Source organism: Equus quagga, chromosome 2, assembly GCF_021613505.1.
Source record: "Equus quagga isolate Etosha38 chromosome 2, UCLA_HA_Equagga_1.0, whole genome shotgun sequence".
NCBI classification, from domain to species: Eukaryota; Metazoa; Chordata; class Mammalia; order Perissodactyla; family Equidae; genus Equus; species Equus quagga.
Genome location: NC_060268.1, coordinates 95831383 through 95843952, shown reverse-complemented (window position 1 = coordinate 95843952; position 12570 = coordinate 95831383). Strand labels below are relative to the sequence as shown.

Sequence of the window (12570 nt, the reverse complement as noted above, 5' to 3'; positions counted from 1 at the left end):
CCTTTGCTAAAAACGTGCACATCTCCATCGACGTAACTGAAGACCACGGTTTCAGTTAGGTTTCCCCAGCCGAGGAAAGAGGAGGCCTCCAGAACCATCCCCACTGGCTGCAGTTCTAGCAGAGAGGACTCCGTCTGCAGGTACTGGGACTAAGGCCATCACTCTGACTCTGCAACTGTGTCCCAGGTAACAGGACAGGAGCTCAGCGAGGCAGCTGTCAGTCTCCTGCACGTGACAGCAGCAAACCCATCTCTAATTCGGAAGCCCCACCAAGGTACCATCCTAGGCAGGGCTCTCCCTCGAATATACTGCAACTGCAGGAAAACCTTCAAAGATACGGCAAAACTCTTCCGATTTAGCAAAACCCAAACCCCGTGGGAAAGACATATGTGAAGACCTGCCGTATGACAGAAGACGCACGATACATGAACGTTGCACTGAGTATGAAGCGTTGCAACAAGTCAAACTGGGATAAAATGTTGTCACCAAATTCAGATCACTTATTGAAAAGAAAATTTAAATGTGTACTTCTTTCAGAAGTTATTTGTACAGAAATATATCTGGAGTGCCTCAAATTGAGTTCATACTTCTGGATTTGCGTGGGAAGCTTTATTTTCCATATGGAGGACACAGGTAAACCTCATCAAGGCTCCTACTTATGTCACTATAAATTCCGAATTAGTTAAATCTGAATTCATGTTTTCCATCTCAGACTGGTGTTCTCTGAGACTATACTTCTGAAACCACACTGTGCGTACAAACACCGGGGCGTCTTGTGAAAATGCAGGTTCTGATTCAGCATTCCACGGAGGGTCCTAAGATGCTGCATTTCTAACCAACTCCCACCGGTGGTCCAGGTACCACACTTCGAGGAACAAGGCTCCAGCTCGTGCTGGATCGTTCTAAATATCTTGTCTCCGAGTCAGTCTCCTGACATTCTAAGGAATTCTTTCCTTTGTTGTAAATCTGGGTCTTTCCAAAAACAGAAATAAGGGCATACCGGAGTCGTCCGTCCAGATGCGCCACAGATCCCGGAGAGAGGGTGTGCACGAAAATGCCGGAGATGCACTGGAAGTAGGGCACGCTGCACAGGCCGATGCCCAGCCCCACGCCGGCCTCTGGAAGGGAGATGGGAGGTGGTGGGGACTCGCACCTGAGCTGTCCCAGGTTCATGCTCGTCCGTTAGGTGTCCAAAGGGGGTCACGGGTCAGTCATTGTCCCTTAATCAGTATGGCATTCGTCCCACCCCTATCTATGGAGCACCCACTATGTGTGGACCCTGCCCTGGGGTCAGCAACAGTGACCCAGGCAGATAAGGGATGATAAGTTCAAGTGGGGAAAGACCAGGAAGGAAGGAAAGAAAGAAAGAAGTAAGGAGGAAGGAAGGGAGGAGAGAAAGATGTCAGAGAGCGATAAATACTATGCAGAGAATTAATGGGGAATGTTCTAGAAAGCACCAGGATGGCCACTTCAGGCCTCACAGGGGCAACATTTAGGCTAAAATATGAATGAGAAGAAGAAACGTGGGATGTGGAGTGGGGGCAGAGCATCCCCAGAGGAAACACTAATGCAAAGAAAGGCCCGAAGTCAAGAAGACAGGTGCGGTGTGTCAGGACCAGAAAGGAGACCAGTGTAACCGGAACGGGGCTGTCATGGTCACAGGGAGGGTGTATGAGATGACGGAGGGGAGGCAGGCGAGGGCCGGCTTACGTGGGGCTTTGCAAACAAGGGGGGTCAGTGAAAGGACACTATTCTCTGCTGAGAAGCGGACGCCACCGGAGAGCTTCGAACAGGGAGCGACACGATCCGATTTCAACTTTTACAAACGACTGACTGCCGCGAAGAGCAAGAACCGTGAGGGGTCAAAAACGGAAGCAAGGAGACCAGTTACGAGGCTCTACTGAGCCAGACAACGGCGGCTTGGACCTTGAAGGGATAAGTTCAACAGTAGAAAGACTAGGAAGGAAAGAAGGAAGAAGAGAAGGAAGGGAGGAGCGAGGAGGGGCTGGGGGGCGGGAGGAAGAAGGGCAGGAAGGACGATGGGGAGAGTTAGATACACAGGCAATATATTTTGAAGATACTTACTGATGGATTAAATATGGGCATTTGATGAATAAAAATAAAAATAACAGAGCTCTTTTGGCTGGAATGACTGGGGAGACGATGGTGCCGTTTACCAAAACAGGTGTTCAGTTCTGCCCATGACGCACTCAAGATGCCTACAAGGCACCCAAGTGGACGTGTGGAGTAGGAGGTTGGATAGACAAATCCGGACCCCAGTAGGAAGGCATGGTGGGAGACAAGTGTTTGCAATTGGCAGCATGGAGGTGGTGTCCAGCCCACGGGCCTGGATTGATGCCCCAGGGTGTGTGGGGAGTAGGCCCGGGGTGCTCCAGCTCTGACAGGACTGGACACTAGGAGCCACCAGCAAGAGGGACTAGAAGGGTGGCCAGGGAGGAGGAGAACAACCTTCCAGGGGCTTTCTTCCCGCACTTATGGTTTACAAAGCACGTTCCTGAATGTTTCCACCTCCCACGCTGGTCCTGCCAACGGTCCCACGGGGAACGCCACGGGTGAGGGAGAGCAACCATTTTATGAATGAGGAATTCGGGCTATGACGCAGACCACAAAGGTCAGACCACAGTCCAGATTTTCTGGCTAGAGCTAGAGTCCTTAAGCCCAGTGGGCGCCAGAATCGCTGGGGTACTTATTTAAATGCAGACCCCTGGGCCTTACCACTAACACTGTTGAAGCAAAACCTCTGGGGGTGGGAATTAAGAAGCTGCGTCATATGAGACAATCAAACAAAGCCTTGCCTACGGCGTGCCTGATGCCCGTGATCAGAGCAAACACCGCTCCCAGGCCAGGCGCTGCACACTGGGCCACAGAGCCTGACAGGGAGGCCAGGAGAGCTGGGTCCTCCCCACGTTCCTCGCCTGCTCAGGAGACTCATGGCGGGAACCCTGGAGACAGCTGTCGGCACCGTGCCTGCATGGACCCGTGTGCGCCCAGGACGTGTGCCAGGCGCCAGGCCAGACCTGCAGGCTGGGACATGTGTGGCCCTCGGGGGCTCTCAGTCCAGCAGAGCAGAGACATGCGCCAGACAAGGCCCGAGGCAAGGAACCAATCATACGCCCTCTTCACCCCACTTCTGTGATATTTCTCAGACCTGCCCTCTCCTCTCCATCTCCCATGCTCTCCAAGCCAGGGGGGGCACCTCGTTCCCCAGCCTCTGCCTTTGTCACACTTCAGGCCACTCTCTCCAGAGGAACCTAGGAGATATTTTTTAAAGCATAACCTGACTGCGCCACTCCCCTGCTGGGACATCCTTGAAGGACTTGCAGTTGCAATGAGAAGAGAATCCAGCTGCAGAGTCTGTCTCCGCTGGGCACTCTGCCCTCGCTCCTCACCCCGCCCGCCTCGCCCAGCCACACTGGCCTGCCCTCTCTGCCCAGAATCCGTGCTGATCCCACTGCTGGAGCCCAGCTCCATGCCAGCTGCCTCCTCTGCACCTTCATGGCTCGGCTCCCTCTCACTGTGGCAGAGAGGGCCTGCCGAGCCCCCTGAAGTCAGCAGCCTACCGGGGGTGGCGAAGGGAGTGGATGTCAATCCCCAAATGCGTGAGCTGGAAAAGACCTTGATTCTCCAGCCACGGTAAGAAAAAAGGGTCTCAGGGCGGGGAAGTGACCTGCCCAAGGTCCCTTAGCGTGAGCTGCAGAGCTTCATCTCCTGGTCCATCGTTTCGGTGCATGTGTGTGTGGTTTTGTGTCTGCTCTGTTCTGCTTTATTTTACCTACTGCACCAGAACGCACGGACGGGGTTCTATAAACAAACAGAGCACCAGACCTCGCTGCTCAGCCATAAAATCTGTTAACAGACAACGGCCTGCCCTGTTCCTGGACTGATTCCAGACGGGGGAAGTCTGGGAGCCTCAGCGGTGGCAGGCCCAGGTGGGAGTGTGGAGGAGGGAGGATGGCGGAACCTGGCAGAACCTTCTGGAACATGGCCCCCCTACCTTTCTCCAGAGACACCTCCAGCATGATTCTATAGTTGGCGGTGCTGGCAGGAGCCGCGGGGCTTTCCAGGAGGAAGGCGCTGCCGTCCTTGGCGACGCAGGTGCTGGAGCTCAGGGAACGGCTCAGCGGGGGAGACAGGGGGCCGCCCAGGGCGTGGGGGGCCGTCAGGCGGGTTCTCACCGTGAGCGTCAGGAGCCCCTTCTTGGCTTGCTGCAAAGAAAGAGAGCTGCAGTGACCCGGGGCGAGTGAAGAACATGGGCCTCCGTGAGTGACAGTAGTAGGACAGTTTTTAAGGGAGTGTGTGTGTGTGTGTGCACATGTGTGAGAGGGAGAGGGCAATGCGTGAATGTGTGCAAACATATACATGACACATGTCTATATGTATTTCCGTAGATAGAACATATCACATGACATACCTGCTTCTATACATGTATATGCCAGATCGTCTTGAATTGAAAAAACTAGATAGAGACTCAAAAATATCTTTTAGTGATTGTCTTAAAAACCTAAAACAGATTTGTAAATATATCCATATAAATACATGGAATGTTTTAAAACAGTCCTTATAAATGTTAAATAATTGACACCTCCCCTGCAATAATCCTGATTGCACTATTATTTTCCCAGTCAGGTCTTTTTCCAACATGGGGCCAAGATCAGCATCAGCTGGGCCCCCCGTGAAGGATGAGGTTTGGAATGTGTGGGGCTGAATGAAGGAGCGTGATGCTGGGAGCCGGTTCCTGTGCCCGAGGCCCAGCGTTGGGCCACATACTGCTGACAGGTGGTCACCTTGAACTTCTGCAGGGCATCCTGGTGCGTCAGTCCGGCCATCGATTCACCGTTGAGTTCCAGGATTTCATCGCCTGTCGGGAGACAGAGAAATGGCAGCTGAGAGTAGGGTTCCCGGTCAGGGGCAATGTCTTTTCCTTGGACTCTGGTCTCGCCGACCTGCCCAGCCGCTGTACGAGGCACAAAGCACCGTGAAGGACCCTTCCTCGCTCTGAGCTGGCCCCTGAGAGGCAGGCAGGGCAGCAGCATGGTCCCTGCCCACCCCTGGGTGTCACGTCCGCCCGGCCTCACACCATTTGCTCCCAGGGACGGTCTCTGACGCAGCACAGCCAGCCTTCCCACAACGGTCTGTGCAGGTCAGTGCTTATTTCTGTGCCACTTTCTCAACTAAAAGGTACTTCTCGTACCTTCTCCACCTGCCCCTTCTTCATCTTCCAGCCCCTGCTGCCTTCATTCCCTTTGTGCCCCTCACAGCCCCCGATATCTGCCGCCATGAGCACACCCATCGCCCCACATGGCAATCAGTGACCCGTGGAAGTCTGCCTCCTCCAGGCTGGCGGCTCCCTGGGGACAGGGCTCTGAATTATAAGATGCTACGTCCCCAGGGCCAATTCCAGGTGAGGCCTGCAAAGCACTCGGTCAGTGTGAGTCAGAGGCGATGTTTTCAGAACGCAAGTTCGCTCCATTTTACAGGAGAGGAGGGTGAGCTCGGAGAAGCCCAAAGTCACGCGGTAAAAAGAATCAGGACTCGGTTCTTTTTACCCCAAGTCATTTCTTCACGACACCCTACACCTAACAGAATAACATCTCCTGATTCAGAAATCCATTGTCGTGTTGTCAGAAACCACTTTCTCCCTTTCATTCAATCTACTTAATACACAAACGGGGCGCCTTTGTCTGTATGCCACACCGTGCTGGGCAATTCAGAGGCAACTGCCGTTTTGCACACGGACTTCTGGCCTGATGGTTATCCATGAGATCGGCCCTCACCTAATTATGGTTCCACTGTAGATAATCCATCGCTTTTCTGTGATTGCTTTGAGACCTTTCCCTTCTTTGTCTTTGATAAGTCTGAGTTTTCCCCATGATCTGCCAGGCACTTCTTCACCCTGAAGTTTCGTGCCTCAAAGCAGTTCTGGAAAATTCTTAGCCCTTATGTCTCAGCCTATTCTCGTTCGCTCCGTTCTTTCCTTCGGGAACTCCTATGACAGGCATTTTGGACCTTCCCAGCCTATTCTCCTTGTTTCTCTGACGCTCATCTTTTTCTTCTGTGCTGTTCTGTGTGGTCTGCCGGACAATGTCCAGCTCACTGATTCTCCTATAGCTGCATTTAATTGGCTGTTTAACCATCCATCGAGTTATTTCAATGATTGTTTTTTTTTTTAATTTCTATGTTATTTTTTTCATATCCGCCTATATTTTCATCGTTCTCTGGTCTTTCCTTTTGTTTATATTCCCTCTTTTATCTTTTCAAAGAGCTTTTTAAACCTAGTAATTCTATTGTCTCTTTTAGATTGTTCTGGACTGTCAAGGTTTTGAGGGCCGACCCTGCCGTCTGTTGTTGCTGCTGCCTCTCGTCCATGGGGGACATTTCCTGGTACAGTAAGAAATCTTTATTTTGAACTCATTCTTCAGGGGAGCCTGTTTCTCTGTGGGATTCCCACAGCCCCAAGTTGCTACCAAATCGTTTTCCCTTTACTTGGCGTGGGCGCCCCAAGGGTGTCACTGGTTCAGGACAAGTGTTCACACTAGTTTCTCGGCTCGGGGATCCCTGCAGTCTACAGAGACTGGGAACATGGCCCGCACACTCAGACGTGACACAGGCTTGGGTCTGAATTTTCTGGTGGGAGATATTCTTTTCCCACCCAAGAGCTGTGGACATGGTTAAGTGTCCTCATCGGTTCTCTGGGGCCTGCTGGCTTCTCGTGAGGGGCAGCCCTTTAGATCAAGGCCGTATGCATGTTCTCAGAGGCCCCCATGGGCTCAGGGCCTCGTGTCCGTCCCTGCGTGGGCATCGAGTCCCAGCCCTTGACCCTTGGGCCCTAAGGCAGCGGCTCTCCAGGCTGTCACACCATCAGCGCCTGAGCTCGCCGCCCTCAGATGCAGAGTTGTTTCCTTTTTCTCCAGCAGCTGGGCGTCTCCATCTTTCTTTGGCGCTCAGATGAGCTGCTTTATCCACCATGTCTACATGTTGAAAATAAAAATGGAGGTGGGGCGGGGGGAGGATTCAGATCAGCGTAATCTGGCAGGTTGCTAAAACTAGAGTGAAAATGAAAGGTTCGGTCCTCGTCCTCGTGAGATTCCAAGCTTAGGGGTGAAAAGAGACAAATTTTTAAAAATAACCAAAATAGGACTAAGTACGTGCTCAAGGAGGGCCGTACAAAGAACAGGCTTCAGAAACGCCCGCTCATAATTCCACGAGAGGCTCAACTTCAAGTTGCTGGATCGTCTGTCCCCACGGGGCCCACGTAGCCCAACCCCAGCCTCTTCAGAGAGTCCTTAGTCCTGTTTGACTATATCTGGTGGGAGGTGAGTAACCTCAGTATTGCCAAATAACCCTTGCACAATCATTTCTTGGAAAGGGAGTACAAATAAACCCTTGACCTGTGCACCCAACTTGTGGTGCAACTGATGGATCCCCCCTGAACTCAGGGGCAGATTCTGAACTTTACTTTTGGAAGAAGTTGCAGAAACCGATTCGGTCAATTCCTGGAGGCTAGAATCAAGGACTGTGGACTAGCTGAATGTCTTCACTGGAATTTCACGATTGCTGTTAACTGAGGGAGAGAAATACCCAGAAAAAAAAGAAAAGAAAAAAGAAGCAGCTTGTCTTGGGCAGGCTCACATTCAGGAAAGAAAACAAAACACAATACGCTCCTTTCTTGCCACCCTGACTCCTCCCCCACCTCCTGTTTAAACACAGAAAAATACAAAAGATAATGGAGTAAACAAGGGCACATTCTCAGCATTCTGAGCCCACTTGTCTTCCTCTCTCTCACCCGCTCCTCTTCTGCGCCCGCCTCCTAGATTCAGCTTTTCCCCTGGACCCGGCCTCGCCCTCTCCTCTCTCGTCTCTTCCCTGCCTCCTTCATCCACTTGTAACTTCAGCTACTTTCCAACTGTCCATGACCCCAAAATCTTCATGCAACCCTTACTCGCTTCCCTAAGCTGGTGCCCAAATTTTCATTCGCCTGCTGGACAGCCCCACCTAGCGGTCACCTGGACACCTCGCCGTCCGCTCTGCTGTTCAAACTTAAGCATCCTCATTTGTCTTCCTTTTTCTCCTAACACGTCGTCTTTCTCTAGTTTGCTAAGGCCAGAAACTTTCAGGTTTTCTCTGACTCACCCCTCATTTGCCGTCTCCACGGAGGTCATGACTTCTCCCACCAGCATCTTCCGCCTCCCGGGGTGACTGCCATGCGCAGCCCCGGAGATGCTGGAGCCTGGCTCTCACGACAGCTTCTTCACTGGTTTTTCTGCTTTGGGTCTCTTGCCAGCCCACTCCGTTCCCACACTCTGCTTCCTGAATCACCTTAAGCTCTGGTCATAGCTGCTCCCTCCCAACTGTAGGAAGCTTCGAAGGCTCCCACTGTCCACACAACAGATCCACACGAGTAATTCTGCGTCATGCTGCTCGGCAGACTTTCTCCGTAAACAGCCAGATAGCACACGCTTAGAGTTTCCTCAGGCCGTGTGTTTTCTGCCGCAATGCTGCATTGTAGCACAAAAGCAGCTGCAGACAACAGGTAAATGAACAAGCACAGCCGGGCCCCGTGAAGCTTCTCTATGGACCCCGAAATCTGAATTTCATTTAATCTTCACATGCCGCGGGAGAGTCAAAACTTCTTTTGATTTTTTTAACCGCTTAGAAACATAAAAACGATTCTTTGGGGGCTGGCCTGGTGGTGCAGTGGTTAAGTTCGCACGTTTCACTTCAGCGGCCCAGGGTTTGCCAGTTCAGATCCTAGGTATGGACATAGCACCACTAGGCACACCATGCTGTGGTAGGCGTCCCACATATAAAGTAGAGGAAGGTGGGCACGGATGTTATCTCAGGGCCAGTCTTCCTCAGCAAAAAGAGGAGGATTGGCGGCAGATGTCAGCTCAGGGCTAATCTTCCTCAAAAAGAAAAAAAAAAGCCATTCTTTGTTTCTGAGCAGTCTAAAAATAGGTGGTGGGCCAGATCCGGCTGTGGTTTGCCATCTCCACCCTAAACAAGTTAGGTTACTAAAGGCACTTAGGATCCCAGCACAGCTACAGAAACCGGCCTGACAGAGAAGAGCAGGGATGCTGCGAAACCACTTCTCGAACGTCCCTGTGTCACCCAGTGTCTGGCCTGCAGTGGCTTTGTTCTGATGTGACCGCCCACCCCCCCCCCCCAGACTTTTGCCTCCTGCTTGAAACCTGGAGACCCCTTCAGACCAAGCCTCTTGCCCAATAACCCAAACAGGACTTCGGGGTGCAGTTGGAGGTGGGGAGAAAGCCCGGCCGCTCCAGGACAAGAAGACACAGGGCGCGGAGGACACAGCTCTGCACCCAGGCCCCTGCTGCCAGCTCAGCCAGGTGCTCCCCTCCCACAACGAGACAAAGGAGCCGAGAGGAGGCTGCTGACGGGAGAAAGGTGGGCAGAAAGGAGGAACAGCAGCTGAGGGACCACAAGCTCCTCACAACAGGGACCATGTCTGATAATTCTCTATATTCCTGGAGCCTAGAATGCAGTGGGGTCGTGGAGGATGTTTGTTCAGCTCCTTAGAAGGGCTGGGCCTGGTTTTCCTGTGGCTGTGGTTGGGGAGGGCAGAGAGAATGAAGAGAGGGGGATGTCGTTGGATGCCAGCAGCCCAGAGGGGACCCCGAAAGGAAAGGGAAAGGCAGCAGTGAGATGAGAGGGGGCAGAGGCAGACGCCTCAGTCTTTGTCCCAGGCTGGCAGCCGGACCAGACTGAGCGGGCAGACACACAGCCAGCGCGCCAGTCATGACGGAGTCTTCAAGGGGGATGTGCCCCTGCCCGCCAACCCCAGAGTCCACACCAGCAGAATTCTAAAGACTCCAGACAGATTCGGCTTTGCCGGCATCTCCTCCAGCCTAGCGGTTCCGCTTTCGAGTCCCACACTTGGTCCCCTGAGGGATGGGACACCTACCTTCCTGTAGGCGTCCGTCGGCTGCCGCGGCTCCACCCGCAAAGATGGTTCTAACGTAGATTCCGATGGGGCCGTAGATGCTGTCCTTTCCCCCAACGATGCTGAAGCCCAGGCCCTGGGGAGAGAGAGGAGGGGTCGAATTTGGGAGTGTTCCCTGTTGTCCGTTGGGCCTACATTTCCCAGGGCCGGTCCAGCCCGGAACAAAGGACTCGGAGGAGAGTGCCATTGGTCTCGGTCGCAGGACTAAACAAAGGAGTTACGTTCCCCTGATGGTTAAAATCAATCATTTAAATTGTGTCCTGAATGTACATTGTATACACCCCAAAATAACATAAACCATTTTGGGTCGTCTTTGCCTGAGTTTTGGTGCCCTTTTCCATTTTTCCTTCTTCTGGGCATCGCAAACTATTTAAAAGTCAACTATTTTAAAAATGCTTCTACGTAAATTCGAGGGGGGGAAGCATTGTGGATTTCTCATCAGAGAGAGGGGCTGTTTAGGGAAAAGTCAGCACTGGGGGCAGTTACTCTCCTGCGATGAGAGAAGCGCTAATCTCAGCAAAAGCATTGCACACCTTTGAATGATCGACATGTAGCAGGTGGTATGTATTTTTAATACCTAGATGAGGGTCCCTGCATTATTCTGCCGACACCCGAAGGGTGGGGGCAAAATCAGGAAGCAGAAATCTATTTGTACAGACGGAATGCGTGTGTCCCCCAAGATTCATATGTTGAAACCGAGCTCCCATGTGATGGTTCGGAGGTGGGACCTATAGGAGGCGATGAGGTCATGAGGGTGGAGCCCCCACGGTGGGATTAGTGCCCTTATACGAGAGACCCCACAGAGCTCCCTCACCCCTCCACCTTGTGCAGACAGAGAGGACGCACCGCCTATGAACCAGGAAAGGAGTTCTCGACAGACACTGAGTCTGCCGGCACCCTGATCTTGGACTTCCAGCCTCCAGACGGTGAGCAACCAATGTTTGTTGTGAAGCCCCCAGGTCTGTGTTATTTTTGTTATGGCAGCCTGAACTAAGACACAATTTAAATGATTGATTTTAACCATCAGGTGAACGTAACTCCTGGAAAGCATCATACTGGGAACAACTGCCCCCTGTGAGCTGTGAGGGGCCAACCCGGCTGTCCTTCCTTCTGCATCCACGGTGCCTCCAAATCGTGAGCCAGAACCGCCCCTCTCGTCTTCCTCCTGCCCTGGACACGACAGCGTCTCAAAAACCGCTCTTTTTCCAGTCCTTGCTGCCCGCACGGGCCTCGCTTACCTTGGCCTGGCCCTTCATCAGCACGATGTTGGAGATGACGGAAGCCTGGAGGCCCCCTGAGGGCTGCAGGAGCTGAGCGGTGCTCAGCGACCGCGTTGGTCTGGAGACGCCCTGCAATGAGGACCAGGGAGGGGAGATGGGGAGTCAGCGGGAGGGCAGCGCATGCCTCTCGGGAAGGGGCCGGCCCAGCCAGGGAGAGGGCCCAGATGCCCTCTCTCCTGAGGGCCCCAGCCTGATGCCCGGGACGAGTTTGATGAGGTGTGGATGGAGGTCGCCGGAGAGCGGCTGATGTTGGTCCCCGGAGCTGGCTCTGAGGACCCCACCTCCCTGCAGACCAGCAGCTAGAGGCTCCCCGGGGCAGCGGTTCCGGGGGTGCATCACAGATGGCGCTGCCCCAGGACAGTGAGCCCCATCACCAAAGCCTCAGTGGAGGGTGGGAAGCCAGGCGCCAAGAATGCCCGGGACGGAATTCAGGACACATTTCCCGAGACACCTCTCTGTGCCGGGCCTAGGGTGGCAGACAAGGGGGAAGAACCCACAGCATTAAGGACTCAGAACGTAAGTTCTAGGGGGGCCGACAGGTGATAACCACTTGTCCAGGAGAAGCAAAGTTGCCACGTAGGCGTCTACTCCGTGTGCCACCGAGCTGCCTCCTGGAGAACAACACGGCTCAGGTTATAGGTGAAATCCTAAACTTTGGAGCCCTGCGGCCTGGGTTCTTCTCCTTTCTCTGCCAATTATCAGCTGGTGACCTTGTGGAAGTGACTTAACTCTTCCGTGCCTCAGTTTCCTCCTCTATGAAATCACTTGTCCCTCGGAGGCCATCTCTTTCTAACACTGGACAGCCAACGCTTCCCATTTGGGAATGAAAAACTTGATAACTCAAGGAGGGGAAGGAAAGAGAGGAACGACATTTTCAAGCGTCTCCTGTGTCCCGTGCGGGAGAATCGAACGTCCCTAACTGCGGAGCCCACGGTCTGCTGGGGAGATAAGACACTGACGTGAATCAGGGCACCAGCGAGCTCGCTGCCCGAGAGCTGTAGGAGACGGCGGACGTGTTACGAGGGGCACGAGGAGGAGGGTGAGGTCCGTGCACTGGAGAAGTTGGTGTTAGAGGGTTTTGAAGGATGCGGTACTGTTTCCAGGGACAGAGATGAGAGCGAGGACGGGCCACAGGCCAAGGGCGCCGTGGGGTCACAGATGGCACAGCAGGCATGTGGTGGGGGCTGAGGGGACCACAGGGGGAGGCAGCGACACGTGTGGGGACACTGCTTCTCGTCTACGTAGCTCCCGTCCACCAGCTGAGGACCACAGCGGGAAGGGCACAGACTGGGAGCCACACGGGGCTTG

General features: G+C 53.4%; 1 protein-coding gene and 1 long non-coding RNA gene across 8 annotated transcripts in view; one reads left to right on the top strand and one right to left on the bottom strand.

Annotated features, from left to right (window-relative positions):
* IL16 (interleukin 16) overlaps positions 1–12570 on the bottom strand; it is a 110446-nt gene that overhangs the window by 25080 nt on the left and 72796 nt on the right. For all 3 annotated transcript variants that reach the window (XR_006887656.1, XM_046654995.1, XM_046654994.1), the window contains 5 exons: positions 11221–11331; positions 9944–10058; positions 4806–4879; positions 4016–4226; positions 1001–1118 (listed from right to left, as the gene is read on the bottom strand). Coding sequence is in view for 2 of the 3 variants with exons in the window: in XM_046654995.1 (XP_046510951.1) it covers positions 1001–1118; positions 4016–4226; positions 4806–4879; positions 9944–10058; positions 11221–11331 (629 nt within the window). In the remaining variant the exon portion in view is untranslated. The remainder of the gene's footprint in view (positions 1–1000; positions 1119–4015; positions 4227–4805; positions 4880–9943; positions 10059–11220; positions 11332–12570) is intronic.
* Positions 3478–11159, top strand: LOC124236194 (uncharacterized). Of its 5 annotated transcripts, none has more exons than XR_006887658.1 (6): positions 3478–3654; positions 4648–5161; positions 6319–6402; positions 9256–9426; positions 10814–10908; positions 11010–11159. It is a non-coding gene; the product is annotated as an uncharacterized LOC124236194 (long non-coding RNA). The 5 variants fall into 5 exon arrangements; XR_006887661.1 differs by having other exon boundaries at positions 4644–5161; positions 6319–6407; XR_006887657.1 differs by having other exon boundaries at positions 3479–3654; positions 4644–5161.